The 25,542-nt window shown below is 48.8% G+C and overlaps 9 protein-coding genes across 9 annotated transcripts; 4 read left to right on the top strand and 5 right to left on the bottom strand.

The window, feature by feature from the left end:
* Nucleotides 1-4,520: 4,520 nt before the first annotated feature.
* Nucleotides 4,521-5,308, bottom strand: FOBCDRAFT_40635 (uncharacterized protein). The gene has a single exon (XM_054705018.2). The coding sequence runs from the start codon at nt 5,110-5,112 to the stop codon at nt 4,552-4,554; it is 561 nt and encodes a 186-aa protein (XP_054560993.1). The 5' UTR covers nt 5,113-5,308; the 3' UTR covers nt 4,521-4,551.
* Nucleotides 5,309-6,274: 966 nt separating this feature from the next.
* FOBCDRAFT_184889 (uncharacterized protein) lies at nt 6,275-10,125 on the bottom strand. The gene is made up of 2 exons (XM_031186887.3): nt 9,671-10,125; nt 6,275-9,529 (listed from the first exon to the last, which is right to left on the bottom strand). The coding sequence occupies exons 1-2, from the start codon at nt 9,883-9,885 to the stop codon at nt 6,412-6,414; spliced, it is 3,333 nt and encodes a 1,110-aa protein (XP_031038022.2). The 5' UTR covers nt 9,886-10,125; the 3' UTR covers nt 6,275-6,411.
* Nucleotides 10,126-11,398: 1,273 nt separating this feature from the next.
* On the top strand, nt 11,399-11,881 carry FOBCDRAFT_225557 (uncharacterized protein). Its single transcript, XM_059609692.1, has one exon. It carries the CDS (start codon nt 11,440-11,442, stop codon nt 11,650-11,652), a length of 213 nt encoding a protein of 70 aa, XP_059467355.1. The 5' UTR covers nt 11,399-11,439; the 3' UTR covers nt 11,653-11,881.
* Nucleotides 11,882-12,021: 140 nt separating this feature from the next.
* Nucleotides 12,022-13,471, bottom strand: FOBCDRAFT_261807 (uncharacterized protein; the record flags this gene model as incomplete). Its single annotated transcript, XM_031186890.3, has 3 exons — nt 13,129-13,471; nt 12,827-13,079; nt 12,022-12,777 (listed from the first exon to the last, which is right to left on the bottom strand). Exons 1-3 carry the CDS (start codon nt 13,410-13,412, stop codon nt 12,022-12,024), a joined length of 1,293 nt encoding a protein of 430 aa, XP_031038025.2. The 5' UTR covers nt 13,413-13,471.
* A 322-nt stretch (nt 13,472-13,793) lies between these two features.
* On the bottom strand, nt 13,794-15,538 carry FOBCDRAFT_320476 (phosphotransferase). The gene is made up of 2 exons (XM_031186893.3): nt 15,526-15,538; nt 13,794-15,469 (listed from the first exon to the last, which is right to left on the bottom strand). The coding sequence occupies exon 2, from the start codon at nt 15,403-15,405 to the stop codon at nt 14,038-14,040; it is 1,368 nt and encodes a 455-aa protein (XP_031038028.3). The 5' UTR covers nt 15,406-15,469; nt 15,526-15,538; the 3' UTR covers nt 13,794-14,037.
* An 847-nt stretch (nt 15,539-16,385) lies between these two features.
* Nucleotides 16,386-17,254, top strand: FOBCDRAFT_225553 (uncharacterized protein). The gene is made up of 2 exons (XM_059609691.1): nt 16,386-16,473; nt 16,527-17,254. Exon 2 carries the CDS (start codon nt 16,812-16,814, stop codon nt 17,070-17,072), a length of 261 nt encoding a protein of 86 aa, XP_059467354.1. The 5' UTR covers nt 16,386-16,473; nt 16,527-16,811; the 3' UTR covers nt 17,073-17,254.
* Nucleotides 17,255-17,344: 90 nt separating this feature from the next.
* FOBCDRAFT_184885 (heterokaryon incompatibility protein-domain-containing protein) lies at nt 17,345-20,422 on the top strand. Its single transcript, XM_031186897.3, has 2 exons — nt 17,345-17,775; nt 17,826-20,422. Exons 1-2 carry the CDS (start codon nt 17,446-17,448, stop codon nt 20,208-20,210), a joined length of 2,715 nt encoding a protein of 904 aa, XP_031038032.3. The 5' UTR covers nt 17,345-17,445; the 3' UTR covers nt 20,211-20,422.
* Nucleotides 20,423-20,571: 149 nt separating this feature from the next.
* Nucleotides 20,572-22,450, top strand: FOBCDRAFT_225548 (pyruvate kinase-like protein). The gene has a single exon (XM_054705017.2). It carries the CDS (start codon nt 20,651-20,653, stop codon nt 22,331-22,333), a length of 1,683 nt encoding a protein of 560 aa, XP_054560992.1. The 5' UTR covers nt 20,572-20,650; the 3' UTR covers nt 22,334-22,450.
* A 457-nt stretch (nt 22,451-22,907) lies between these two features.
* FOBCDRAFT_294518 (uncharacterized protein) lies at nt 22,908-25,103 on the bottom strand (the record flags this gene model as incomplete). The annotated part of the gene is made up of 5 exons (XM_059611849.1): nt 22,908-23,448; nt 23,493-23,837; nt 23,888-24,224; nt 24,588-24,783; nt 24,954-25,103. The coding sequence occupies 5 exons, from the start codon at nt 25,101-25,103 to the stop codon at nt 22,908-22,910; spliced, it is 1,569 nt and encodes a 522-aa protein (XP_059465123.1).
* Between the last annotated feature and the right edge of the window lie 439 nt (nt 25,104-25,542).

Genomic DNA, 25,542 nt, shown 5'->3' with positions numbered 1-25,542 from the left:
GGCGTTCTAGAACTGGCTTGAACCGAAAGCAAGATCTTCAAGGCCCGGGACCAGGCTGGATCGGGCTGGACTCGGCTGGACTAGAGCTTGGGACGAATCTAATATGACTGGGTGGTCCAGAGGTACGTAGCACCTAATTCGAGAATGAGAGTGATGTAAGGAGGATTGTTGCTGTGTATGTGTTTGTCTGCGTGTTTGTATGTCGGGGGTTAAGAGATGTATTATACCCGCCGCTGTCTGATAGACCCGTTTAGAAGGCAGCTTCTCGACAGTCGCAATCAAGACAGGGCGCCAACGAGGCAACTTATAACTCGAGGATGACAGGGAGACAACGTGGCTAAGACCTGCAAAATGAGAAAAGAGAGCGTAGGAACAGGTATCCGTAATAACAATGAGAATTCGGAGGGGGAAAGTCAAAAGCAAAACTTGGCCAGGGGTCTTTATAAGAAAGATGTCAAGGTGGAGGGGCCTGATCCATCAATGAGAGTCAGAGTAAAGTAGTAATAGGGAGTCAGTGAAAAAGAAGGTTGATGGAGCAATGTATCATCGGCAGACTATAGCAGCCGGGTACAGGGATAAGCTTGTGAAGGGCAACAAGATATATGAAAGCGACTGGACAGAATGAGAACCACGAGACAACTGGCGAAATTCAGATAGACTGAGTACGATATGGGGCATGAGGCGAAATCCCCGGGGCAATTCAGCGCCGCAAGATCATTACCAGAGTGGCTCTCGGCAGCCAGTTATCTTCCAGGGTTCGCAGCTGTCAATCGATGGCAATCAGGAACACGGGCAGGAGAAGAATAGAACGAAAAGATTCGGCCAACACAAGCCGAGTTGAGGATCTCTAGCTGGGGTCCGGTATGGAGGGGCTTGTTTGAGAGAGCCGGATAGAGAATATGGTTGGCTCATGAGTGAGTTAGCTGATTCCAGGCGACTTTCGCAAAGCCTCCTGGTCCCTGGAAACACTGCATTGTTCAAGGTCAATAGCCAAATAACCCGAGTTGAGCTTGAACCAGGCAGTGCTCAACTGCCATTGATGGGCTACGGATAGAAGGGGTAGGGGACACGCGGATGGAGCGTCAGGTCCCGGTTAATGTTGGTGCAAGGGTATCGTTTAGTGGTCCACTTGCTGTACCAGTTTCGCAACGTTCCTGAATGTCTCGGATCCAATGATTAACAGCGTTGATGTCAGTGCAGCGACGACGTCAACATCTCTTACATTACAGACTGAGGGTGCACGACACAGGGGTGAGGAGAGAAGAGACTGAGAGCTCAAGCGGAACACCTTGGACGAAGATGCCACCAACCCCAGTTGTGATGAGGCCAGATTTATTTTTGGTTTCTGTCGGTATCTTTTTCTCAAGCTTGACTCCAGTAGCTCGGGAGGGCTCCCAATGCCGTGGTTAAAGATAGTCGTCCATTGGTCCCCTACAGTTGGAGCTAGCGGAGGGCTAAAGGTAGCGGAAGACGACATGGCGGACGATTTGGGCGGTTGGCAGCCTTGGATTGCAGCTGCGGCGGAGTTGAGGTGGGTCCTTGGGAAGATGACAGCAGACAGCTTGGGGCGTGGATCGGAGACGTCTTAGGCCTCGGCCACAGGGGACGGGGGAGCAACATGTTTCGCCGCGGGAGGGGAGGCTGAAGGGTCATTGGCAACGCGCTATGCAAAATACCCGCTTCTAACAACCGAGTGAACCTTGGAACCGGGTCGACCAAGAGTTGAATCGACGAGCGGCCGCTTGAGAAAGTGATCCAGTCTGGAGATGCTGAGGTTGAGATACGGGACAAAGCCACATCACCAACGTCAGAGTCTTCTCGAGTGAGGATTCGCTAATTGCTGTGAGCTAGGCCAACGGGAGAGGCTTGCTGCTGGGCCCGGTGTTGAGTGTGATCCTTGCCTGGGGTGGCTTGGCTTGGCTTGGCTTGGCTTACCTTATTGACTGCCGGGACCAAGAAGAGGATTGGGAGATGGCACGCACTGATGTCACCATCAGAAGTGGTTCTGGGCGATGCAAATCATGACTTGCGTGCGACGAGCTGCAATGCAGGATGCAGATGATGATGATACAAGTGGGCACATTGTTTTACTGAGTGTTCAGGGTAAATTCAAGTCGACCAGCCGCTAAATTTAGGCTGAGGCCTGACTGTTTGGCAGGCTGCAGGCCGCTGTCAGTACTGCCACGTGCCTTGCTCGGAACAACTCTCTATTCCCACTGCCATTTCCATGTCGTCTGTCTCCATATGCACTGATCCTGCCATTTTCAGCACACTTGGACCCGACGTCATGGAAGCATTATTTTAGTTTGCTTTAGTAGGTGAAGTCGATCAACATGAATGGCCGCATTTACGAGTATATCTGGGTTTGATCCTCTGTCCTCTGCACTGCAAGTACCCAAGGCATCTTGTAACTTATCCACCATTACATCTCCACCACGTCACGGCAGTAAAGAGTGCATTTACGAGTGTGTCGCCTCGTCCTCCCCTACATGCACATCATTCCAGATCATCCTACAGATCACAAAGGTACAAAGTGATTCCCGAGTCCAGGCTTGGGTCGGAACAAAGGAGATAGCCTATTCGAAGGCGTAAAAATAAAAGCTAATGAGTCAACAAGTACTATTAACGGTACCCGTCCGTTTGCTCCACTGGTCTATGCATCCTCGCCGGGATGCTTTTTCCTGCCCTTGCGTTGATGTGAAAACTCTTCACCACTTGCATCTGTGTCGATGCCCGGATGCACGGTCAGATTCAAATAAACAGATCTGAGGCATCCATACCCAAGATTACGGAGTAGATCGGTAGTCGAGCCGGGAACATCCTTGAAAGAAACGCTCTGTACCTGCACCGGCTACGGCATCCATGATGAGCTGTTCTGCACGTTGAACCTGCATAGCAACGTCCAAGGTGTCTTTGCATACAGTCACTCGACATGGTCGTATTTGCTCATGTTTCAACAAGGTACATATCAGGCTGAGATGTGAATCATTGTTCCCTCTCTCCCCCTTGGGATATTCATTGCCATCATCGATAGGGGCTGTAAGTGGTATCAAACAGCCCCATCTAGGCCCTGCGGATCTAGGATCAAATCGAGTGACGTTACAAACAAGCCACTCTGGGACCTTTTCAGCCCTGTTTAGCTTTTACGCAACAACACGTCAAATATCAGTTCATGGCGCAGCGCAGGGTGAGATCCTCTGAGACTCGGTGTATGTATGAGAAAAGAAAGGTTTAGATGAAACTGATGTCTCATTCCTATGCGATGCATTGTTTGCTCCTCTTGTCTCCATTTGCATACGCTCTTGAGTTGAAGCGAAAAGAGACAACTTCAACTTCGCCTAACGGAGCCGTGTTCAAGGAGATGTCAGGTCTGGATCTAGGACGTACGTCGGCCAACTGAACTCAACACCGCGGTAGAGGGCGGGATGATAGACTTTTCTGGCGCTCGACCAGAATTGTAACCCTTCTATCAAGATCTAGTCCGGATCCAACGGTGGGCTTGTTAAGGCTGAGCCTGATCCAGTGACAAAGGCAAAGTCAATTAAAACTGAACAACCAACAAGAGGCCATAGCCGGGGTAATCTATAATTGCCGATCATTTAAAGTTTTGCTCAAATCGGGTCATTTTCCCTCTTCCCCCGTTGTAATCTTGGATCTGGCTCCCGTTCTCACTCCCGCTTCTGGCGGCGGAATGATTCCCAGCCAGTAAATGGCTCACCAACACTCATCATGTGCCAACATCAGTAATCGACCAAACGCCGCAAAAGGCTATCTGGACTCATCCTGGTGTAATTTTATTGATTCATCTCGTCTATCAGCTCGCCACAATGCTCTTGGCTGGGTCATTTCCCCCAGGAATGTGCAATTGGGTGGGTGTGAGGCCTGGAGCCTGGGCATTCTTTCTTGGTGTTAACGATGGAAGGCTAAAAGCTGACGCCTCTGTAACGTCCCTTAGCGAATGTTATGCAGTAGTAGACAATGGAAGGAGGCTTAGAATGTGTCTGTGATTCATACTGTCTCAGAAGACTTGGCCTCGTCCTGATATAGACCAAAACTCATGTGCTATGCTCGAAGTCTGTGCCATACAGGGTAGCTAGGTTGTCTTCCTCACTTTTGAACACCAACTTATACTCCTCACTCTTCACACATAGTGTAACCCCCTAAGAGAGACCTAAAAGGCTTGTAGATGGGTATGGATTGAATCCTCAAAGCGTGGCTTGAGAACGCCTTCTAGAAGGAGATGATGGTTTTCCTTTACTTGCTGATGTGCTGTACGGAAGATGGTTTCCACTCAATGTGTAACTAGGTGAACGCATGATGAACAAGACATCACATCACGCGTCAATGAAAACCCAGATCTGATGAAAACGAGCCCATTTGTATTTTGTGTGGTAATCGCTTCACTTCCAGATAAATCCTCTTATCAAGAAAAGACCCATGTCCAACGCCATGCCATTGCTACATCCACAGCCCGAATATCCCATAAATAAATATTAACAAAAGAAAAGTAAGTAAACTGTGAGTGACAGGTGCATATCCAGCTAATCGAGCCTAATCATCGTCATTGTTCTTCCACTGCACCTTCACAACACCCATCAGAATCCCCATGATCAACGCAACGAAGAAGATCATCACCGCACAAAGCGCCAAAGCGAGGATCTGCAGTTTTCTCCTCCGTCGTGCTCTCGCCGTAGCCACAGGTCCCATCTTGTACGGTGCGTTCAGACTAGAGCCAGAACTGCTGCCTTGCGGGTACGGCCAAGGCGTTGAAGGCGGATACTGAGGCGGAGGTGGGGAGATTGGCGATGGTGGTGCGAGTGGAGAGTATATCGCTGGCGGACGGGACGGATCGTATGGAGGTGGTGGACTTGAGGGTATAGCGGGGGACCATGGCGATGGCGTTGGACTGGAGTATGTGGGGATACTGGCGCCGAAGTGTGTTGATGGTGGTGTTGAGTAAGACTGTGGTGATGGTGAGGATGGCGATGCGCCGGGAGTAGCCATGGTTTGTGGTGAGTGATCGCCGGGTCGATAAGGAGAGTCGTTGGGATATGCGGCGTCCGGGATCGAGTCCGATGGATGACTTCCATGTCGAGGGTTTGGAGCGTCCATGGTTGAGTTTGATTATGATTTTGTGAGATGTAATGTGATGAGGTGACTTGAGGTGAGGTTGAAAATGATATCGTAATGCCGAATAAATGTCGCGGTCGCACAAACCAACAACGAGCTCCTTCAGATCCGCCAGCGTTTCACCAACACCTCATCCAACTTCACAGATGAACTCTTTTCGTTTGTCGTCGCGAAAAAAACAAGTCTGTCAAGCGTGTCGCGCATCCATAATATCCCGCCCAAGTGTTCGTTTCGTGTAAATTTGCCCTGTTTCGACCCCGATGCTCCGTCCCAGAAATCGACACCCCGAATAAGTATCCTCTATTTTCCCTGTTTTTCGGCAAAACGCATTGAAAGTTGAGGATATTGGATAAACAGGCCACTCTCGCTTTGCTGTTAGCGACGTCTGCCGAGATACGAGCGCGATATTTGCTGTTTGCTACCGGTAAATGAACCGTGACACAGAATATTAGAAGGAACGGAATGAGCACAACAGAAAACAAACAATAGTGAGATTGAGTAAAAAATGGCGTGAGAAAGAGCGAGAGAAAGGGAAGACGCTAAGATAAGAAGCACTGCCCCCTTCTCACGGGCACGGGAGCTATAACAAGGATTGGTACAGACGAGAGAGGAGTCTCTCAAGAGCCCTTCCATTGCGGGGGACTTTCCTGTTCCTTAACTTTGGGGACCACTCTATGGGAAATAAGACGAATTAATGGTGTCCTGCACTGCCCCTATGGCGCCAAGCCCATGACAGGGGATGTGAGGACGTGGTATCTTGGAGAGAAAAGATAAGAGATGATCGCCTGTAAAGGGTTGGCTCGAAAGAAATCTCATCATGGAATAAGAAGCCATCTCCTCTGCAAAACTTAGGCCTCGTTCGCCGCCACCAAAGATCTGACAAGCTTCGGCCTGGATGGCTTCAGCGTACGAATATAGCATCATTGTTTACGAGGCCTCTAACCTCAGAAGAGGCACCGTAAACTAGCACCTTTAGTTGCCGATCTGAAACCGGCTCGACCCTTGCAAAATCTCCATCAAGCAAATTCCTCCATGCTAGGACCACCAGGATCACCAGGATCACCCTCATCACCTAGATTAGACTCATAAACTGTTGATCAATCCGAATGGTTCAATCCATGGTAGCAACTATCAAGACCAACAATGCGGTGACAATACTATTTTTCATTTTTGCTCAGAGCTGTTACAAATTACACCAATATCGCTATTCTACAAATCAAATCAACCGTCGCTATTACCCTCCCTTCCTTCACTCCATAACTCCTATTATATCCATATACCCTAGTATGGAGGTTTTGTCACATTACCCAAACTTCCCTCGCTCGGCCGACTATCAATTCCTCGGAGGAGATCCTGCAGATCCATGGTCTTCGTGTTCTGTGATCGTACCGATTTAGGCCGAGTCCCATCCCCTCCTCGGCTGGTCAGACTGCGCCGTGCCGATTTATCCTGGAACGACGTCTCAATCGACTGGATGGGACTCCTCTTACCCCCGAGCAAGTTTACGTCTGGCAGCGGTGGCACAGGAGGAACTGCCTCGTCCTCCTGGTCGTTATCGTCATGTAAATCTGGCGCCCCTCCAAGAGGAGGATGAGCGCTCAGAGGTCCTCGCTTGGAAGCCGTGCCAGGGCGCTTGGTGCTTGTTGGGCTACTTGGCTGGTCATTCTGCGTAGCAGGGTTAAAGCTCATCTCTGAAGGACTGTAATCGTAGCTAACCATGCTGTCTCCGCTGTCATCGTCCCCGATGATGGCTGTTTTAGGCGGAGGGTTGCCTGATAGCACGAGCTTTAGCTGATCCACTGACGCAACGGTACCTCGGTTGCCTGTTGAATGGGCGGGGGAGACAGCACTCCGTAAGCTGCTCTTACGGTGCTTGGGAATTGTTCCTTCGCGATCCTTCTCGCGATGGCCATGAGACGAGTGAGGTCTCATTAGATTATACTGGCTTCCATAAGGTGATGTCGGTCCATTCCCATTAGCGAATCCGTTTCCGTTCGTCTTCACCGTGAGGTGGCCTCGGTGTGTGCCCGAGGTTTCTGTCTTGGATCCTGTCAAAGATTCCGACTTTCCAGCAGCGGCAAGCATGGCGCCCGCAGCATCTCTGGTCCAGTCTGCCAGCATCTGCTCGCGGAATACAGCTGGCAGCTCCGAATCGGGCTGATCCTGCCCAGTTAGAGTTGAGCCAAGGATCGGCCCTGAAAGAACCCTGCCTGGGGAAGGACCCGGGCTGCCAGGAGGTGCTTGAAGGCTGTCGTGGTAGTGCGACACAATGCACTCTACAAGCGCCTCTCTGTCGTCGAACGGAAGCAGTTCTTCTCTTTCGAGCGAAGCAGAGTCCCAATCTGGCTGTGGGCGTGTCTCACCCGGAAGTCCAACCGTGTCAACTTCTGGGGGTGGCATGGTAATGCCCTGTACCCAGAAACCCTTTCTTCTGCGGCGCGCCACCTCTTGCTCAATCGCTATACCAATGTCAGAGTCCTTGAAGTCGAACTTCTCGGTGAGTGCCCAAAAGTATCCATGACAGAGGGCCGCAGTCCGGACTTTGTACAGAGGCGTGTCGATCTCTTGGATATCCTCTTGCAGTCGGTAAATCATTGGTAGGCCATATCGGGCGGCATTAACGCCCAGCTGTAAGACCAATCTTGTAAGAAGGATATGGAGCATGACAAGATCATTCTCGTACTCGACGTACTGGAGGGCATTATCGTAGATGACCAGATGTAGCAACGCCAGAAATTGCGAGTGTCTTGGCTTGGATCCTCGCTCTCGATGGGAGGCGTTTGAAACGGCTCTACGGGTCTCCTTGTTGATCTTGAGAGACGAGCGGGAACGAGGAAGCTTTTCCTCGACAGCGATCTCATTCGCGAACGAAGTTTCTCGGTCAAGCCATGTAATGAGAGCGTCCATATATGCCTTACGAACGTGACCATCTGGATCGCGCAGAAGCCAGTGAGTTCCCTCCCAAACATAAATTGGCACAGGGTTGCGGGACAACCCCATGTTGCCGGTGAGCTTCTTCTGAGGGTTTGCAACCAGGAGAATCTCCTTGATAGCTCGGAGGCCAGATGCTCTGCCCGTGTTGAGGGAGAAATAATGGTCAAGCTGCTGGCTGTCGCTCAACTCGATGGTGGAGGCGCCCGGTCCAGCTTCATTGTTTCCGTTCTTTTCGCCTCCAGGAGAAGAGTTGACGCTAGCAGATCGAGACGGTTTGAGACGTAAGATAATAGCGGAAATCATATCTGAGATCTGATCTGCGTAGTAAACGTGGGTAGCCAGGTCGCCAATACACAGTTCAAGTCTGCCCACAAGATGCTTAGTCTTCTGGCGCACGACTGATTCAGACTCCACGGCAGCGGCGTTGCCATCATCGCTCTGGCTGGTCGGTGTTCGCATCCTAAAAAGCTTCCTCATCTGCTTGATAAGACCAAGGAGAACATCCATCATGCTCAATCCAATGAGGTTGACGTCGGAACGTAGGAGGGAGCTCATGATTGTTACCAATGCGAGTTGTTCGTCCAGTGTAGAGTCCTGCACGGGAATCCGTAGTAGGGTTTCGAGAGCGGCAACAAGAATTGTGTATCTGTCTTGCACGGGAGCCCAGCGCGAGATAATGCCATATATACTGATAGCCCAACCGCTGTCTCGTTCTCGGTCATCATGGAGTTCCACCACAGCGTTGCCGTGTGCAACCTTTTCTTGAATAAATCTGAGGAGAGAGACGGTTGCGCCGTGGATCTGAGAACGGGTAGGGACGATAAAGATGCTCTTCAAACATTGGAGGGCCAATACGCCAACCTCTTCTTCTGCAAGCTTATCGACATCACCGGCAGTTCCGGAGAGAGCAACAGGATTCGGGTCGTTTGCTCCGTCAGTCCCAACTGTCGCGATACTAGTTCTCCGTCGAAGCTGCTTTTCGGTGTCGACCTTTTCCTCCGTTTCGAGCCGTTGGTGTAGAGTTTCGAGGAAGTCGGGGGTTTCGGACCACAAGTTCTCGAGAATGCGAGGCATGATGACATCCATTTGACTGCCCGTTATGGAAGATAGTGCGTCCGCCGTAGAGATGCTACGAATAGCTTCAAGGCCCGCATTCCTCCATCGAACTTTAACTGGGGTGGTGAGAGATTCCTTGCCTGGCGCAGGCTTTGTCGAAGCAAGTTGAACGTACAATCGAACAATTTCCTCGTATTGTCGGAGGTAAGCCTGATCAGCCAAGAGGAACGCGGCGTCATGATAATCGCAAAAGGCCGCAAACGTGGGAAGGGAGGACTCGATCATGGTGATATCGTCAGAGCGGAGGACGGTGTCGAGGATTTTGAGTACGAATGGAGCAATCAGGACCGAGTCCTTGTGAAGCTTTTCCATCAAGGCTGACAGAATTTGTAGGGTGACTTGAACATTCCTGCCAAGGGTCACATTAGCAATCATGGATTCCAACTGATCATGACAAGTCCCCCAAACGCAAGATCGCATTGCGGGAGGAGCCTCGAAGAGGGCGGATCTGACACATGGACGTTTTGAAAGTCAATGACATGCGACGTACCCAATACGTAGACGCCAGACGTCGCTAGCTGTCTTCTTCTCCAAAAAAGCGCCAATCTTCTGGATCTTGGAGCGACGACTCGTAGCATAGTAGAGAAGGTAGCTAAGCTCGCTGCTATTCGGCTTCACATCTACAGCGCCTTTCGTAGTCCGCGGATAGCATTTTAGGACGAGGACCTGGTGTTTCGGCCGACACTTTTGCTGAATTGCATTCATCGCGCTCGCGTTTCTGCTGAGCTCAGCCCAGCCCCGTCAGGTCGAAGGAGGGATTCGGTGAAGTCGAGGGGACGAAAGACGAGAGGTATAGCAATGAGACGAGCAGATGAGCAGAGCAATATCGAGAGACCAAAAGCGACGCAGCCAAGGGAAGTGGCCCTGAGTTGGCAACCTGTGGTTGAGGTGGTAAGTTGGGGAAGGGAAGGGTCAAGTTTTAGGTGGAAGGGGACGGGACCAGACTTCGGGACGGGAGTTACGGGGGTCCAAGGTACCTGTTAGGTACCCCACTTGCTGCCGAACTAAAAATCTCAGCCATCCCAGGGCAGTGGAATTCCCTTGGGCAGAAAGCGGGAAAAGGAGAAGAAAATCAGCAGCAGGGATTATAAATAGGAACAGGGGGAAATTAGTTGTTCATCGTAATCTGTAACATTAGTTAGTGAATAGCTGATGCTTCACCTCAATCGCATGAATATTCGTATAAAAGACCAGACTTGATACTGCCCTGATCTCTTGGTGACTTGCCTGCTTCTTCACAACCAAGTACACGTTGTCCTCCACGTCTGTGCTGTGCCTCTGGTTAGGCTGCCCAGGGGTTTCCTATCGGGTTCAGCGGATGGCTTCTGACTCCGAATTTTGTCTTAGTTTGCGAGCCAAGTATCGTCAAAGTACCTCACTAGAGCCTAGACCATAATTCCCCTGTCGGATACTGCCTGGACTGACAAGATGGAGCCCACGGAAACTTTCATGCATGTCTTGGTTATTGGCATTGTCTTATTATGCGTGCGTTGTCTTGAGTTAATCTCCAGTTTCAGCTCAATCAATGTTTCTTGTTAACTCAGTGAGAATGGATGGCTTCACTGCAAGGAAAGTTCTAGGAGTATCCTCAGTATTAGTTAGGCCAGTGACAGCTGTGACGCAATTGTCGCCATCACACCCACCATCATGATAAGATCGACATCATCGTCATCACCATTCTTCACCAGAGTGCAACGACAGCACATCTAACCCCAACTTAGGTCGTCCCAAAACGCTTCTCGTCCAACATGCCACGTTGCTTATTTTATTTTTATTTTTATTTTTTATCGTCAGAACGTTATAAATTGCTGAGCCTCTGAAGTGGCGTGGTTTACTCTGGCCTTCAGAAGGATTCATTGACGTACTTGTGAATGCATCAGACTGACAGACAGAGCTGGACTGTTACCCGCGTAATTCTCTTCATCATGCGCTCACTTGTTCACCGTCATTCACCAACCCAGCAAACATCGTGAATGGATGTTTCATCCAATCCGCAACAGCAGCCGCATGCAAGAGTGTTTCTGAGACCCTGCCAGCATCACCACTTCCAACAGAATGGTACAGGGTGAGTACTTGGCTGTCAAGATGCTACTCTGACCAGCCACGTCTCGGAATGTCATAGTAACTATCGTCCGTTTCCCCATTCTGTAAGATCTACAGTATCAAACGCCGTAGCTAAAGATCGTCAATATGTTGATCATTTGCATCTAACTATTTTAGCTGTTCTCTTGACACGATATTCGCACAGAGAAGCGCATAATGCCATGGTCAGCTCCAAGTCCACTTGCTCGCATTATTCATGCAAGTCTCGTCCTGTCCTTTTCCTCACCGCATTCTTTTGCTCACATCCTATGCCAAGTTGTTTCTCTTACCCCAACATCTTCACGTTACTTGACTTGCATCGTCTCCCGATTTCTATCTAAACCCGCGGTTTTTATCTGTCCATCTCGGCCGATTCCGCTTAAGTGGTAGACTCCACACTAGATGTGCTGGCCATCAACTGCATGACACTTTTCGGGACCGGATGATCCGCATTCAAAACCGGCTGTACTTGGACAATAATGTCCCATGCCTTTAAAGGGTTCCCGGTAATTGATTCCCGTCAGCCTTGCATCGTGGCAATTGAACGCCTTTCTGTTGTGTCCGGGGCAGCCGGTCACAGAGGTCTTGTGACTTGCGGGCGTGACAGCGACCGTTCCTGTGACACAGAAAAGAAGAACCTCAACATTTTCTGTTCCTTGCAACATTTGAAGATATTACACGCGTAAGATATTGATAATGCGCAATGCGATGCTTGTATATAAAGATTTGTTGGGGAACTGAATGCCGCTACTCGGTCGCTCAGTTTTCCTTGCTATCCAAGCCATCAAGAACATTATCAACAACAGTCTGGATGTCGTAATAATACATCCAGTTCGATTTCTTGCCCTTTGTTCTTCTCACCTTTGCCTCAATTTCGTCGTCTACGGATAGCCCTTCTGCCGCAATCTCCTTGCCAATGCCTGCATACCAGTCCAGGACATTATATAGATCATGGTAATGCGGTGACCTGATGCGATCGTATAACTCCAGTGCAGCTTTAATACCTCCACCTTGAGTCCAAGCCCACTCAAGAGTTTTGGACAGTGTATACACATCCTCAAGGGCAAATCCGGCTCCCGCCCCAAATGCTCCTGACAAGGGATGCGAAGCATCTCCGATCAGGGCTATCGAATCAAGAGCAACTACTCGATCTAGTCGCGGCCCAGAAAACAGAGCAAATTCTTGAGTCTCCCCCTTTGCTGCTAACTGCACAACTTGGCGAACGGGCTCGCAGAATCCATCGTACTCGTGGACAAGTGTGCTGAAGTCAAAGGGTCGACCCCAGCTGACGTGGTCCTGACCTTCTGACGGCCGGGAGATACGTGCTGTGACTTCAAAGTCGTCGTCTCCAAGCGGACTCGTAAACACGTATCTACCGCCTAGATTCTGCCAGAATGTTGATGCATGGGGGATTGTGCCAAGAGCATTAACTTCAGACTTGCTGATGATGGTGCGATATGCGGACTGGCCATTGTATCTGATTTTGTGCGAAGGAAAAGTAAACGACCGGACGACCTGGATGGTGTCAGCTTTTTGATATTGATTCCCTGATTGCTTTACTTACCGATCTTATGCCATCTGCAGCAATCAAGAGATCAACCTCATCCGTAAAGCCATCCTCAAATCGGATGATTACTCTGCCACTTGACAGTTTTTCAATGCCCACGAGCTTCTTGGAGAGCTTGATTTTTGACTCATCGACCTCTTTGAGAAGAGCTGCCTGTAGCTTTGATCTCCTCTGACGGCCACTGCGTCGGTGAATGGGTGTATCTTCGGGATGATAGCTTTGCTCAATAAGCTCACCCGTTCGCCCGTTGCTGATACAGTCAGCTTTGAAGTCCCCTGACCACTTGCAAAATGACTTACCGCTGTTGTCCACTGATACCGTCAGGAGACCTGAACAAGTCACTGGGCTTAATGTTCTTGGATGACCCGTTCCATTCAAGCATCTTCCATGTATGTGGTTGAAGACTGATACCGCCGCCTGTCTCACTGATCTCGGGCTTCTTCTCATACAGAGTCCAGTCAACGAAGGATAACTTGGCGAGGGCAATTGCGGCACCTAAGCCACCTGGACCTCCACCGATGATAGCAGCTTTGATATTGCTATTGGCATTGCCATTGCCATTTGTAGTGTTCTTAACAGTCATGGTGGCGAGTGGACATATATAGACGAGCAATGAGTTTAAGTTAACGACCAAGATGACTTCAATGATTGAAAACAGACACAGAGTTTTCTTGTGTTTTATAAGAGAAGATAAGAAGTTACCATGGTAGTATTCCAGTAAGTACTGATAGTGATGAGGCCATTTCAGATGTATGGCGCAATCAGTTGGACGAATTGGCAATTGATTAAACCCGCAATCGGAGGATTCTAGGCCATCCATCAGTGGTCCACTTCATTAAACAATTGGATCTGCTGATTAATAGTAGATAACTCAAGCGGTGATTTCCAACGTATCTCACGACTTCAGTAGTGACGCCAATGTGGGATGCGAACAGCCGCAGGATGATATGCTTCATCAAACATGTATGGTTGCATTGAAAGGACTTCACTTTTACGACTGCGAACCTGAATAATCTCCCAATGCCTCTTGGAGAAGTTGCTTCGCTGTAGCCGGATCCCAATCTACTAGGACTCTCTCTTTTGCGTCATTCATCTTTCTTTCCACGACCATTTCCATAGACTTTTGTGCCTCTTCCCCTAGAAGATGAACCCTTGCCGTCAAAAACTGAGATTCTTGTATATCCTCATCGCTCGACCCAAAGAACTTCTCATTCAGGGTACTTCCGGAATATTGTATCGAATGCCCAACTCTTTCTCGTAGCGTAGTCAAGCCAGAAGCGACCACTCAACCAGCTCTCACGCAAATAAGTTGATAGGTTTGCCGGAAAGTTGATTCCCTCTCCCCATTTCTCATCTTCCATTGCAAGTAGCCAGGTTCTGAGTCTGGCTTCGTAGACCTGCGACCAATCATCGATTCCAGACGGCCACAGCTCTGGAAGCTGCAGCAACAGCCACCAGGGCGGATCGAGGCTGAATTGCGTAGGAGCGGAATATGCGAACTCCCAGTCAAGAGCTGCCACAATATTGTCGTGATGGTCTAAAAGAATATTTTGGGGCCTCAGATCGTCGCACCACAGTCGAAAAGAGTCAGTTCCACAAGGCATTGAGCACGATAATTCCAAAGACTGGGACTGGGCTGACCAATTATCCTCAAGAAACCCAAAAGCAGACAGATGACCCTTCTTTGCGAGTAAATGAAACAAGTATCGTGCCACATACTTGTTTCGGCAGTCGTCCTCCGAGTCAACAAGATCGTTATGCTGGAAAAGCAACTGAGCCATGTGCATAGCTGCCGAAGCGGCGTACCATTCATCGGCACTGTGATACACCTGGCTCGATGATGGAGGGACTAATTTTGGAATAGAAGCCTTGCATACCATGTCGTTCATATTGTGGGTGATTGGTCGACCAGCTACTGAATGGTTGTTACCAACCTCGACCAATGACCCGATCGTATGTAGGGTTGGCTCGAAGAGCTGGATCAGAAGCCTACACATCTTCCCGTAAAGCCTTCTCAGATCCTCTTCATGGATCTCTGGGTCCAGAACCCGTATCTCCCCCGGATCCTTGCCAGGGTCCGCGAGGGCGTCTGACATGCTCCGCTCACTTTTTATGAATAATAAGATCATAGCCGGTCCGATGCGTGATGACGAAGTGTGAAAGAAGAGTTCTGGAACCCGTACAGCACTGTTTTGGGCAAGGTAAGATATGGTTGCACCTTCATCGCGAGTCTTTTCTTCCCGGAACTGTACCAGATCGGGGCAGGGTTGCCGAACAACAATATCGAAGCCGTCTCCATCGCAGCGGACTGGATAGAGAACATTGTGCCCGCCCAAGGTGATTGAAGGGACTAAGGATGCAGTCTGATCGCAAACATTCTCGACAAAAGACACAACCTGATGACAGGTCGATTTGAGAAAAAGCCGCTTGTATGATTTCTCCCAAGCTTCTCCATTCAATGTCCATGCAAGATGGTCAAAACGTTGCTGGGCTTTGGTAACTGCAACGGAGGAAGCGGTAGAATTAGACATTGGGCAGGTTACTCCATGGTATGCGAGTGAGAGAACATGCAACATTTGGGGGTTGGAGATACAACTGAGTCCTGCATGCCTGAGGCAGAAGATAATGATGTGACACAGACTCACACAGTTAACGACTTGAAGAGATTTGCCTCATCTTAGGTATTTTGTACTTACTTGAACTAGGTAGTGGGTGTATTATTTGCCGTTGAGATTTTAAAAAGAACTCTCGAAGACAAAAAAGGGCACCCCGGTGGGTTAAACTGCTCATAAGCTTTCCATCCTCTTCCACATGTGAATCGCCGGAGAAAACCTGTTGGTTGTTTCTGCGTCGTGTCAAGTCGTGCCTACACGATAAGATGTCAAAAAAGGTTCTCACGAGGTACCTCTCAGACCTTCATTCCTGCTCTGTTGATACATTGAGGCCTGAGAATCACTCACCTTGAATATCAAGGGCGCGGTTTTGGTGTGAAGCACGAATGTATCCTCGCTAAACAGGATTTCCTATTCAGTCGTCAATGTGGTAGCATATTCCTCTCATATAGCTCCTCGCAGCAACTTGATCATTCGAAAATGATGGCCAGCTACATGAAGCATGCATCTCGAAGGAAGATAAGTCCTACGGCAACAGGCACTGAGGTTCGTGCTTCTAACCGAGGCCAGCCACCTCGCCCGATAACCAGGTTCCAGACCGGAAGGGTTGCAGCTTATACCCCTGGCGATTTACTTGCCACCCGTAGCTTCCGTGGGACATCTTTATCGGCAGATCATGATATCTTCAAGAACGGTTTGTTGCTTCCATTGTGGAGTGTCATATATGTAGAGCAACGTTTTTGGAAATATGCGAAATCAAGGAGGCAGGCATTGTTGTGCATGCATGGAAATTGAGAGGGGAAGTTTGTGAGACGTTGCGTGAGAAGTGCAATGTCACAGTGAGGATTTGCACGGATCAGCCTTGTTTGGAAATGATAACGAGAACCGACATATATTGATGTGGCGTGGCAATACAACCTTGAAGGTGATCAATAAAACCCGCACCAATGGTCAATTTGCCAATAAGCCTATCAATTATTGACACAAATGTCACGTCCAACGTCCCTGTGATGCAACAACATTCGGACTTGGGTGAAATATCTGCATGTATCATTTGTGAGAAGAGAAAACTGATTGTGTAACAGTGTAATCAAAAATGAGCAAATCACACCGCCTCACTTTCAATCTCGTCCGTGTCTGCGTCTGCCTCGTCTAGGCAGGAATCCCGATCCCGCTCGCACTGATCATGTTGCGAACCAGCTGACATGGAGTTATATATCTGGGGTCCGGGTCCAACAGTCCCTCCCATGCTTGATCTGGACACCTTTCGATTATCTACCAGTCCCTGAAGAAAACTCTCTACCACGCAACGCAACTGCACACTCTCAAACCACCATCAAACCAACCCAGTCATTACTGCAAAATTCAACATGTGCACCCAGACAGAAAATGTGGAAGAGTGCAGCCGATGTGGCTACACAACTGCCATTCTAGACCCAATTGAGAACTGCGGTTTGAGATCTCCGGGGTCGTTCCGCGATCCAAAGGCCAACTGCTACGTCGGGAGATGCTTCGGCGTGGCCTTCACTTCATATGTCGACGCTGTTATTTGTCAGACTTGCATTGCAAAGGAGGAGCGGGACAACATCAGACGGAACAACAAGAAGGCCGTTCATGTCTTTGAGAAGTGATGGACTTATACGGGAACAGATGTTTGTATTGGGATTGGAGGATGATACGTCGATGGCATAATTGTAATACGTAAGTATGGACTTGCTGGCCACTGGGATAGGATAGTGGAGGACTGCATTGGCATGACTTGAAATTGAGTATGTAGCACTTTAAGAAAAACGCAAATGAAGGCACTTTCAAGCAAATGACGCATACCATTGAAACGAAACACCGCAGCGAGATGAAGCCAATGCTTGACCTATATAGAGGCATCCAACTGTCTGTCTGCCTTGTGACACAGCCTCATTCCAGCATAAAACCTCTGAACCCCGCTTGAAAACAAACATATCATAACCCTTGAAAACCGGCACATCATTATCGAGAGCTATCAAAATGGAATGGCATGACCCCGATTGTCGTCGAATGGACCCTATTCCATTTGACAATGACCTTTGGACGTGCCAAGCCTGCGGGACAGTTGGTCCTCTCAGGTTCTTCGCTGACTCGATTGGCGAATGTGCAATCCCAGAGCCTGCGAGTTACGACGACACGCACAAAGAGTCCATAAAGCGCTTGTCATGGCCAGAATGTGTCGAATACTCTCAAGAATCATTCAGTCAAGATATCGAAAAGGCTTTGTGCCTCGTCAAAGCCAATTACCCAAAAGTGGCCACGGGAGTTACTTATCGAGTGGGAGAAGTGAGCGATGCTTACGGGCGGGAGGTGAGCTCTGACACCTGCAGCAAGTACTGAAATCTCACCGGTTAAATCAGATACTCCCTGTCATTTATCCCAAGTTGACAGAGCGCTCCCATATTCGGCTTCTGGAGCTCTTACCGGCGCCTCGAGAAAAGGCCCTTGAAGGCCGATTTCAGGTAGTCGACGTGGAGCAAATGCCAGCCTATGAAGCTTTATCGTATACATGGGCAGATGACAACAATGATGCTTCCCTCTGTCAGCGCATTTTTATCGGCCTTGGTAACAGAGCTCTGCCAATCACGCGTAATTGTCATCAAGCACTGAGCCGTCTACGCCGCAAGACAAGGTCTTTGCTGATATGGGTGGATGCCGTTTGTATCAATCAATCTGACCTTGGTGAAAGGTCTGAACAGGTTGCCATGATGGGTACCATATTCTCGCAGGCAACGGAAGTACACGGATACGTGGGTGAAGACCCTGATAACGTCGAAGGTGGAGAGGTTGGGGCAATAACCCTTCTCAAAGATGAGCTCAGGTCTTCCAAACTGGCCTCGAGACAGTTTAAAGACAACGCCGAGGAGGCCCTTGGAAGACTCTTAAGAAGACCGTTCTTTTCTCGCTTATGGGTGGTACAAGAAGTCCTACTCGCCCGATCCATCACCATTCACTGCGGCGATTCAACAACGCCAATTTCTAGGGACGTGTTTATTAAAGCAAAGTTACACAACGCTGAAGTCCCTTGGTGGCTGACAAAAATCGGCTGGGTTGGAGCACAATCAAAGGGCGATATGCTGGAGCTCCTGTCTGCAACCGCTCTTTGCAAGATGAGCGATATGCGAGATAAGATATTCGGCCTACTTGGGTTGACTGATGGCAATGAAGTCGATGTACTGAAGGCAAATTACAAGCTGATGGTACGAGAAGTATACATTGGGACTGCCCTATACCTCATCCAGCAAAGAAATTGGCACAACGTCATTGAACTTGCTGAGTCTATGACAAACCTCAAACTTCGTTCCAAGTACGGCATCCCTAGTTGGGTTCCCATGTGGGACCTACAAGAGACTGCCTACAACTCAGTCGACCTATCGGAGCGATTGGGCGAGATAGAGCTTGGCTGGAAAGTGCGTTGGCATCGGGATCATATTCTCTCATCGTTGACGGGGAACCCTCCCTCTCAGCAATTCAGAACTATCCCATTCTTAACCAACCATGAAACAGCAGGAAACTCGAGTCCGACACAAAACTTCAAAGCTGTAGATGCAGAGACAGGCTGCCTTATCACAGCCGGGTATGAGATCGCCGTTCTATATTACGCCAGCTTCATGTCTGGGGATGAAAACGGCACAGTTGATGGCCAGTTTCGTGAGACTAATTATCATATGCTCAACAACTCCGTTTTCCTTGCCACCAGTGGGCCCATGTCAAAGTTCCGAGTTCAACCAGAACGCATGCTGGGCTTGAGCGATCTCCTTTCATTGGTCAAGATATCCGGCTGCAGAATGCCCTTCCTCGCTAACAAGCATGTACGGGATGGAGATAGCGCCACATACGAACTCCTTTATCCATGTGCCTCGGCTATCATCTATCCGATGGGCAAGGATCATCTTTACAGCAACCATCCTGATTTTGACAGAATCTGTACCTTGGAAGTCTCATATCCACTTACGCTGGAGATAATCAAATTTCTTTACCACTGGAGGCGTATGGTCAAGTTGAGAAGCCAATCGTCTGATACCAACGAAGACGAATCCTCTTCCCTGAAAGACGAAGAAACCCATGCCTGGAACTTCTTCGTCAGACACTCAGTTCTCACTGGTACACAGGTATCGGGCTTTTCAGGAGAAAGACAAGAGTGGAGGCTTGAACTGGAAGCAAGCCCTGGCTGGAAGACAAACCGACAATCGGTGCCAGTGGACAACTTAGTGTCAGAGTTCGCGGAGCTCATGAATTTTTGGAACTCCGAAGCCTTTGATGCTGTTGAGAAGCTGGTGAAAGAACTGGATATTACAAAGACCACTCGGGAAATACAGCACTGGCACAGGACTCTTGGCCGCTTTTCAACAACCTTCTGTGGCCGAGGATGGAAGGGCGACGCCGACGCCCAGCGCTCGCTAGCAGAGGCGAAGCTTCGAACGTTGAAGAAAGCGCACGAGTTCCTCTTCAACACTTTCAGTCAGCTATTCCCCACAGGTGCTAAGAAAGAGACAATGTTTTTGATGCCGATGAATTTTGATGAGATTTCTCAGTTATCGGAGGAATGGCTGGGAGGTTATCAAAACGAGAAAGAAGCGGTTGCGATCATGGAGCAGAGGTGGATGAACTGTACGAGCTTGTTTTCAGTGCTCGCTGAATCTGCGGAACTTCGTGGAGAAGCCAGACGAGTATTAGAGGGAAGACGGGAGATGTCGAGAATGTTTGGCATTGGGAGGGAATCTGAAAGGATTGTGGTCGAATAAGGCCCATGTTGGTTTAGCTATCTGCTCTACAGAAAACCGGGCTCCGTACTGAATAACATGATTGATGATGAGCTTAGTAAAGAGAGAAGAGGTATTGGAAAGGCTCGAGGGTTTTCATGGATGATCAAGAAAGAAACAAACAAGCAAGCAGGATGTGTTCATGCCTCTGCCCTCAGGACTGGGTAGATTTCAGTTGAAACGTTACATCAATAGTGAATGATATAGTAGTATTACTGACTCGCAATTGGGATGGTAGTCGTTTACTCTTAGCGATAAGATACGGGGACTTTTGAGGGACCTTGCTTGATCAGGTTAAGTGGATGGCTGCCTGCTGATCCTTCACACAACATTTTCTCAAATACCTCAACCAAGTTGACTCAATTCTAGCATCCGCAATCAATCATCATACTCGAAAAAAGACAGAAATAAACAGTAGCAACATGTCTCTCACCACTGAAAGCTCCGTTGTAGGTCTAGCCCCTCTCCCTCCCGCAGATACCCTTCTCAGCTTGCGAACAGGCAAAATCCGCCCGCTCGGCGGTGTAAACATCCGCACCGCTATTAACAAACGAGCGCGGCAAGGAAAATGGGAAGTAACCCCTGTTGGGCTCGTCGGCGATGAGCAGCAGTTCATTCATCATGGTGGTCATGAAAAGGCTCTTCATCAGTACTGTGCCGCTCACTACGATGTCTGGAACACTGAGCTGCCTGGTCGAGAGGATCTCTTCAGAATCGGTGGCTTTGGAGAGAATCTATCTGCAATGAACATGTCTGAGACGAACGTCTGTATTGGAGACATATTTCGTATAGGGCGGGATGTGATCATCCAGGTTTCTGGACCGAGACAGCCGTGCTATAAGCTCAATCATCGCTTTCAGCACAAGAAGATCTCGGCGATGACGCAGTCAAGTGGCCGAACAGGATGGTACTACCGTGTTCTTGAAACTGGGTTTATCGAGCAAGGCGATGCTATGGAGCTCGTTGAACGTATTAACCCAACATGGTCCCTCTCACGAGTTCAGAAGTACCTTTACCATGAAAAGGACAACATTGAAATTTTTCAAGAACTGGTATCACTCCCTGCCCTGTCTGAAGAGATGGTAGGGATATTTCAGGACCGACTCGATCACGGTACTGAGGATATGAGTGGTCGCCTTGAAGGTGATGGAGTCCCTGTCGTCTGGAGACCTTACAAGCTGGCCAGCAAAACGGAACTGACTCCGAGGATCAAATCTTTCATCCTCGAATCTCAGGAACAAAACGAGGACTCGGAGTTTGGTCAATTTCCCTTTGTGCGAGTCCAGTTTGGCCCAGATGGAAACATGTCTCGCGCCTACTCTGTTGTATCCGGAACCACGAGTCGATTTGAACTTGGTATCGCTCGGGATGATAATTCGAGAGGTGGATCCATCTATCTCCATGATAACCTGAATGTTGGAGATACAATCAAAGTCGCCCCAGGACACAATGCTACTGGAACACAGAAGGAAAAGATGGAAACCTTGGCGTCCAAGCATATCTTCATCATAGGTGGTATCGGAGTTACAGCCTTTCTTGGAGAGATCGAAAAGCTATCTCGGGAGCCGGTTGAAGTTGAGGTTCATTATGCTGTGCGGAGCCGCAACGATGCGGCCTACTTGAGTCGTCTACCAATTGACAAAACGACCATTTATGCAAAAGACCAAGGCCAACGACTCATTCTCAGCCAAATAATCCCTGAGCCTACGGTTGATAAGGGTCGCAGACCTATTGTTTATTGCTGCGGCCCAACATCCCTCATGAACGCTTGCCGTAACCTGACTACCGACAGTGGATATCCAAAGGCCAACGTCCACTTCGAAGAGTTTGGCGACGCCACGACAGGAACTGGGGATCCATTCGAGGTAGAAATCAAATCAACTGGTCAAACAGTTCAGGTACCTCGAGAGAAGTCCCTTCTTCAGGTTCTTTCCGATGCTGGGTTTGAGATAGAGTCGTCATGTCTGGTAGGGAACTGTGGTACATGCATGGTGGACTATTACAAAGGAGACGTTGATCATAAGGGCGTGGCTCTAGATGAGGAGCAGAAGAAGGGGTATATGCTGAGTTGCGTTAGTCGTGGGAAGGGGAAGATTGTTATTTGATAATAACTTGCGAGGAGGCGTCTGCCAGTTGTAGTTTGTCTTATCGAGACAGCTCCGGCGATTGTCAAGTTAGAATTTGATAGAATCTTACTTATAACTAGTGTGATTTAAGTTATAATCAATGGGTCTTGTATAGGCTAGTTCGCTTGAAGAATGCACCTCTCGCCAGAAGATGAATTCTTTTAGTAATTTTGAGATTTAAAACACTAGCAGCAGTATGTAAATCGGAAAATTCGGGAGACTCTTGAAATTGAGCTGACACCTGGCAAGAGAAATTTAAAATGCCTTTTGTTTTCATACCAAACTAGTCCCTAATAGAGGAATGGTATCCTGCGCTGTAAGCATCCCTAACAATCTTGGTCAACCTTTTCCATCTTCCCTACTCTCACTACCGCTATTGACCCAAGCATGCAATTCTTGAAAGGGCCCGATAGTAAGGGGCTTTTGGGTCTCTAACTGTACTGTCTAACCAAGACGCCCAATCTAGGAACTAGTTCAGAGATATGGTGTGTCAGTCCTAATAGACTTACTTGTTTTTCTTCCTGGCCAAGTTTACTGTCCTGCTGGTACAGGGCTACTCATCGTCTGTCATGTCCATCCCTATGGCCTCAGCAGCTACATCGCGGAGGCTCTTCCGCTCTCGTTTGGCAAAATCCATGTTTACAGGCCAATTTGATCTAATAAGGCTCATGCGACTTGCTATGGCCTGAGGGTCATCGAGATCTTCAAAGGTTGCGAATTGCTTGAAGATCGCGAGGTCTTCAGAACGCATCTGTGCACAGATCGTTCGTAGCGTGAACTCTGACATGAAACAACATTTACCTTGGTTATCGAGGCTCGTTAGTGCCAAGATCAGGTTTGAAAGCGAGGCATCGCGGTCTGAAGAAGATGCCACTTCTTGTAGCGCGACAAAACCAAGCTTTAAAAGAAACATAGAGAACCAACAGTCGTAAGCTTCTGTCCCATGCCGCAGGTAATAAATCCGTAGCACGTAGGCTTGGTTCCACCGAGCGTCTCGATATATTTCTGAGGACGTCTTATCCAGTCCTTCCATGCGCTGGTCCCAGTCTGCAAATGGCTTGAAGAGATCCATCAAAAGAAGCCAATATTGAATACTGAAGCAATTAGAAAGCAACTTGAACAAAAGTTAATTACATACTGTAGCTTTAGTTGACAAGGTAGGACTATTTTCCCTGGCTGCAAGTCATTTGGTAGACCCTCGAACCAGGACCGTGATCGAGCATAGAAGTCAACTGCCTGACTGAGGGAAAATGACCGGTCTCGTCCAGGCGGAAACGAAACGGAGGCGATATCGTTGAATATGGCCCAGAACTCCAAGTAAGCCTTGAACGTTTGGTGATTGCTGGTTGATATGACTTCTTGGCTTGAGGGGTATCGAACTCGGAGATCACTATACCAGAATGGCATTTCGAGGGGGTCCGGATAGGACGTCTGAGGTGGCTCTGTGATCAGAGGCGGTTCATAAAGCATGGAGGACATGACTCTGTTTTTGATCTCAGCTTCAGATCCAAAGGGGGAACGTAGGAAAACCACCCTTGCCAAGCGAAAAGGGCCCAGGCTGTCACTTCACGAACAACCTTAGTACTTGGGTCCACATCGTGTTCCATATCATCACTGGGCGAGTTGAATAGACCCATGCGCTTTGCGAGAGCTACGGCCTTAGTTAGGTACTGGTATGAGGCGCCGTCAACACCATGATCGTTCATGATAATGTTCATCACAAGCATCGCCTGAACTGTTGTGATTTTTGATCGAGCAGTTTCAAGTTCCAATAAGCGGCGGGCCTCGGCGAGGAATAGATAGCCAATATTCTGCGGGTTCCAATGCTCATTGCGGTGCGCAAACTTGGGTGTAGCGTGACAAGCATGAGCTAAGACAGCATTAACAAGTAGGCTGGAGCAGAAACGTTTAGATCCAGAAACCAGATCTCGTATGAAGCAGTCTTTATGAAAAAAAGGGAACGCGGAATATATATGCAGGATATAAGCTTCCATGAGACTGTGTAGCAAAGACTCATCTGTGCACACTGTCGTCCAGGCAGAGATCGTAGCGATATCTAGCATTGGCTCAACTAGTTTTGCAGAGTGGTATGGCATATAACGCGGGGCCTCTAAATCCGAGATTGGTTGATAATCACACGGTTCTGAAGGCTCCTGTCCAGGATATGGCGCCTCGAGGGCCAAGGCTTCCATGTATGCACTCTTCGTTCCGACTGGGATGCTAGGCAACGCACTCCGGTATGGGAATGCATAGCGGAACTGAGATGAAGGGGCCAGGTGCAACTGCATTAGTAGATCCCCATTTTCCATCAAGCTCAAGATAGCATCTGGATCCGCTCCTGTCCGAATCCGCCGCAAGATAGCGAGTGCTATATTCTCGGGCTTCTCGCGCAGCAGCGAATAAACGGCCTGAAAGTGGGTGTTTTCGGCCTGTACATCGGAGTATTTACGTTGCAGGGCCCGATGATGCATCTCCAAATCGGCTTTTGGACCGAAGTGACAATCTGTATTGCGATGCAGACAAGGTGTACAAGGCCACGGAACATTGCACTGTACATATCAGCCGAGATCTCTCTTCAAAAAGGAAAGGGCAAGTTTACTTTTGACTTCCGTTTGCGACATTCTTCGCAGGCTGAAGACACGGGCCGTTTGCGCTTCCGCAAAACGATTTCTGTTTGGGCCACAACCGCAGCGGTCTGGGATTCCGCTGGCTTAGAAGGGCTAGGTAAAAGGGGAACTGGCCTGCGCATAGCGAAGTAGGTAGTTTTGAGTTAGATCGTTCGGAATATTGGGGCTCTATCCGAGGGTAAACTGAGTTGACGTTATGCCACAGGCGGTTAAAGCGGGGTGAGTTGAGGGCGTAAATATCTAGGGAGGAATAAGGCTGCAAGACACGTCACAGACACGGAACTCGGCATTATTATCAGCCGCAAGCCTCGAAAGCACAATGACATCACGACTATATCTTGATGCTCAGTTGCTCGCTTGATAGGTATGTGTTAGTTGGATAGGTAATGCATTTAGGGTTACAAAGCCGATCTCATGTTGCTGGGAAATATACAAGTTCAACAGAATTAGACTCTAACATATCTAGGCTAAGCTTAGGACTATCATTCAAAAGCAGAAAAGGTGATATCTCTTTAACCTATAGGACAGCCAGGATTATTAATCTTGAAACAGTGAGCAGCA

The sequence above is a fragment of the Fusarium oxysporum genome, chromosome VI, assembly GCF_013085055.1.
Source record: "Fusarium oxysporum Fo47 chromosome VI, complete sequence".
NCBI lineage: Eukaryota > Fungi > Ascomycota > Sordariomycetes > Hypocreales > Nectriaceae > Fusarium > Fusarium oxysporum.
Note: the sequence above shows the minus strand (reverse complement) of the source record. Positions and strands in the feature narration are given on the sequence as shown.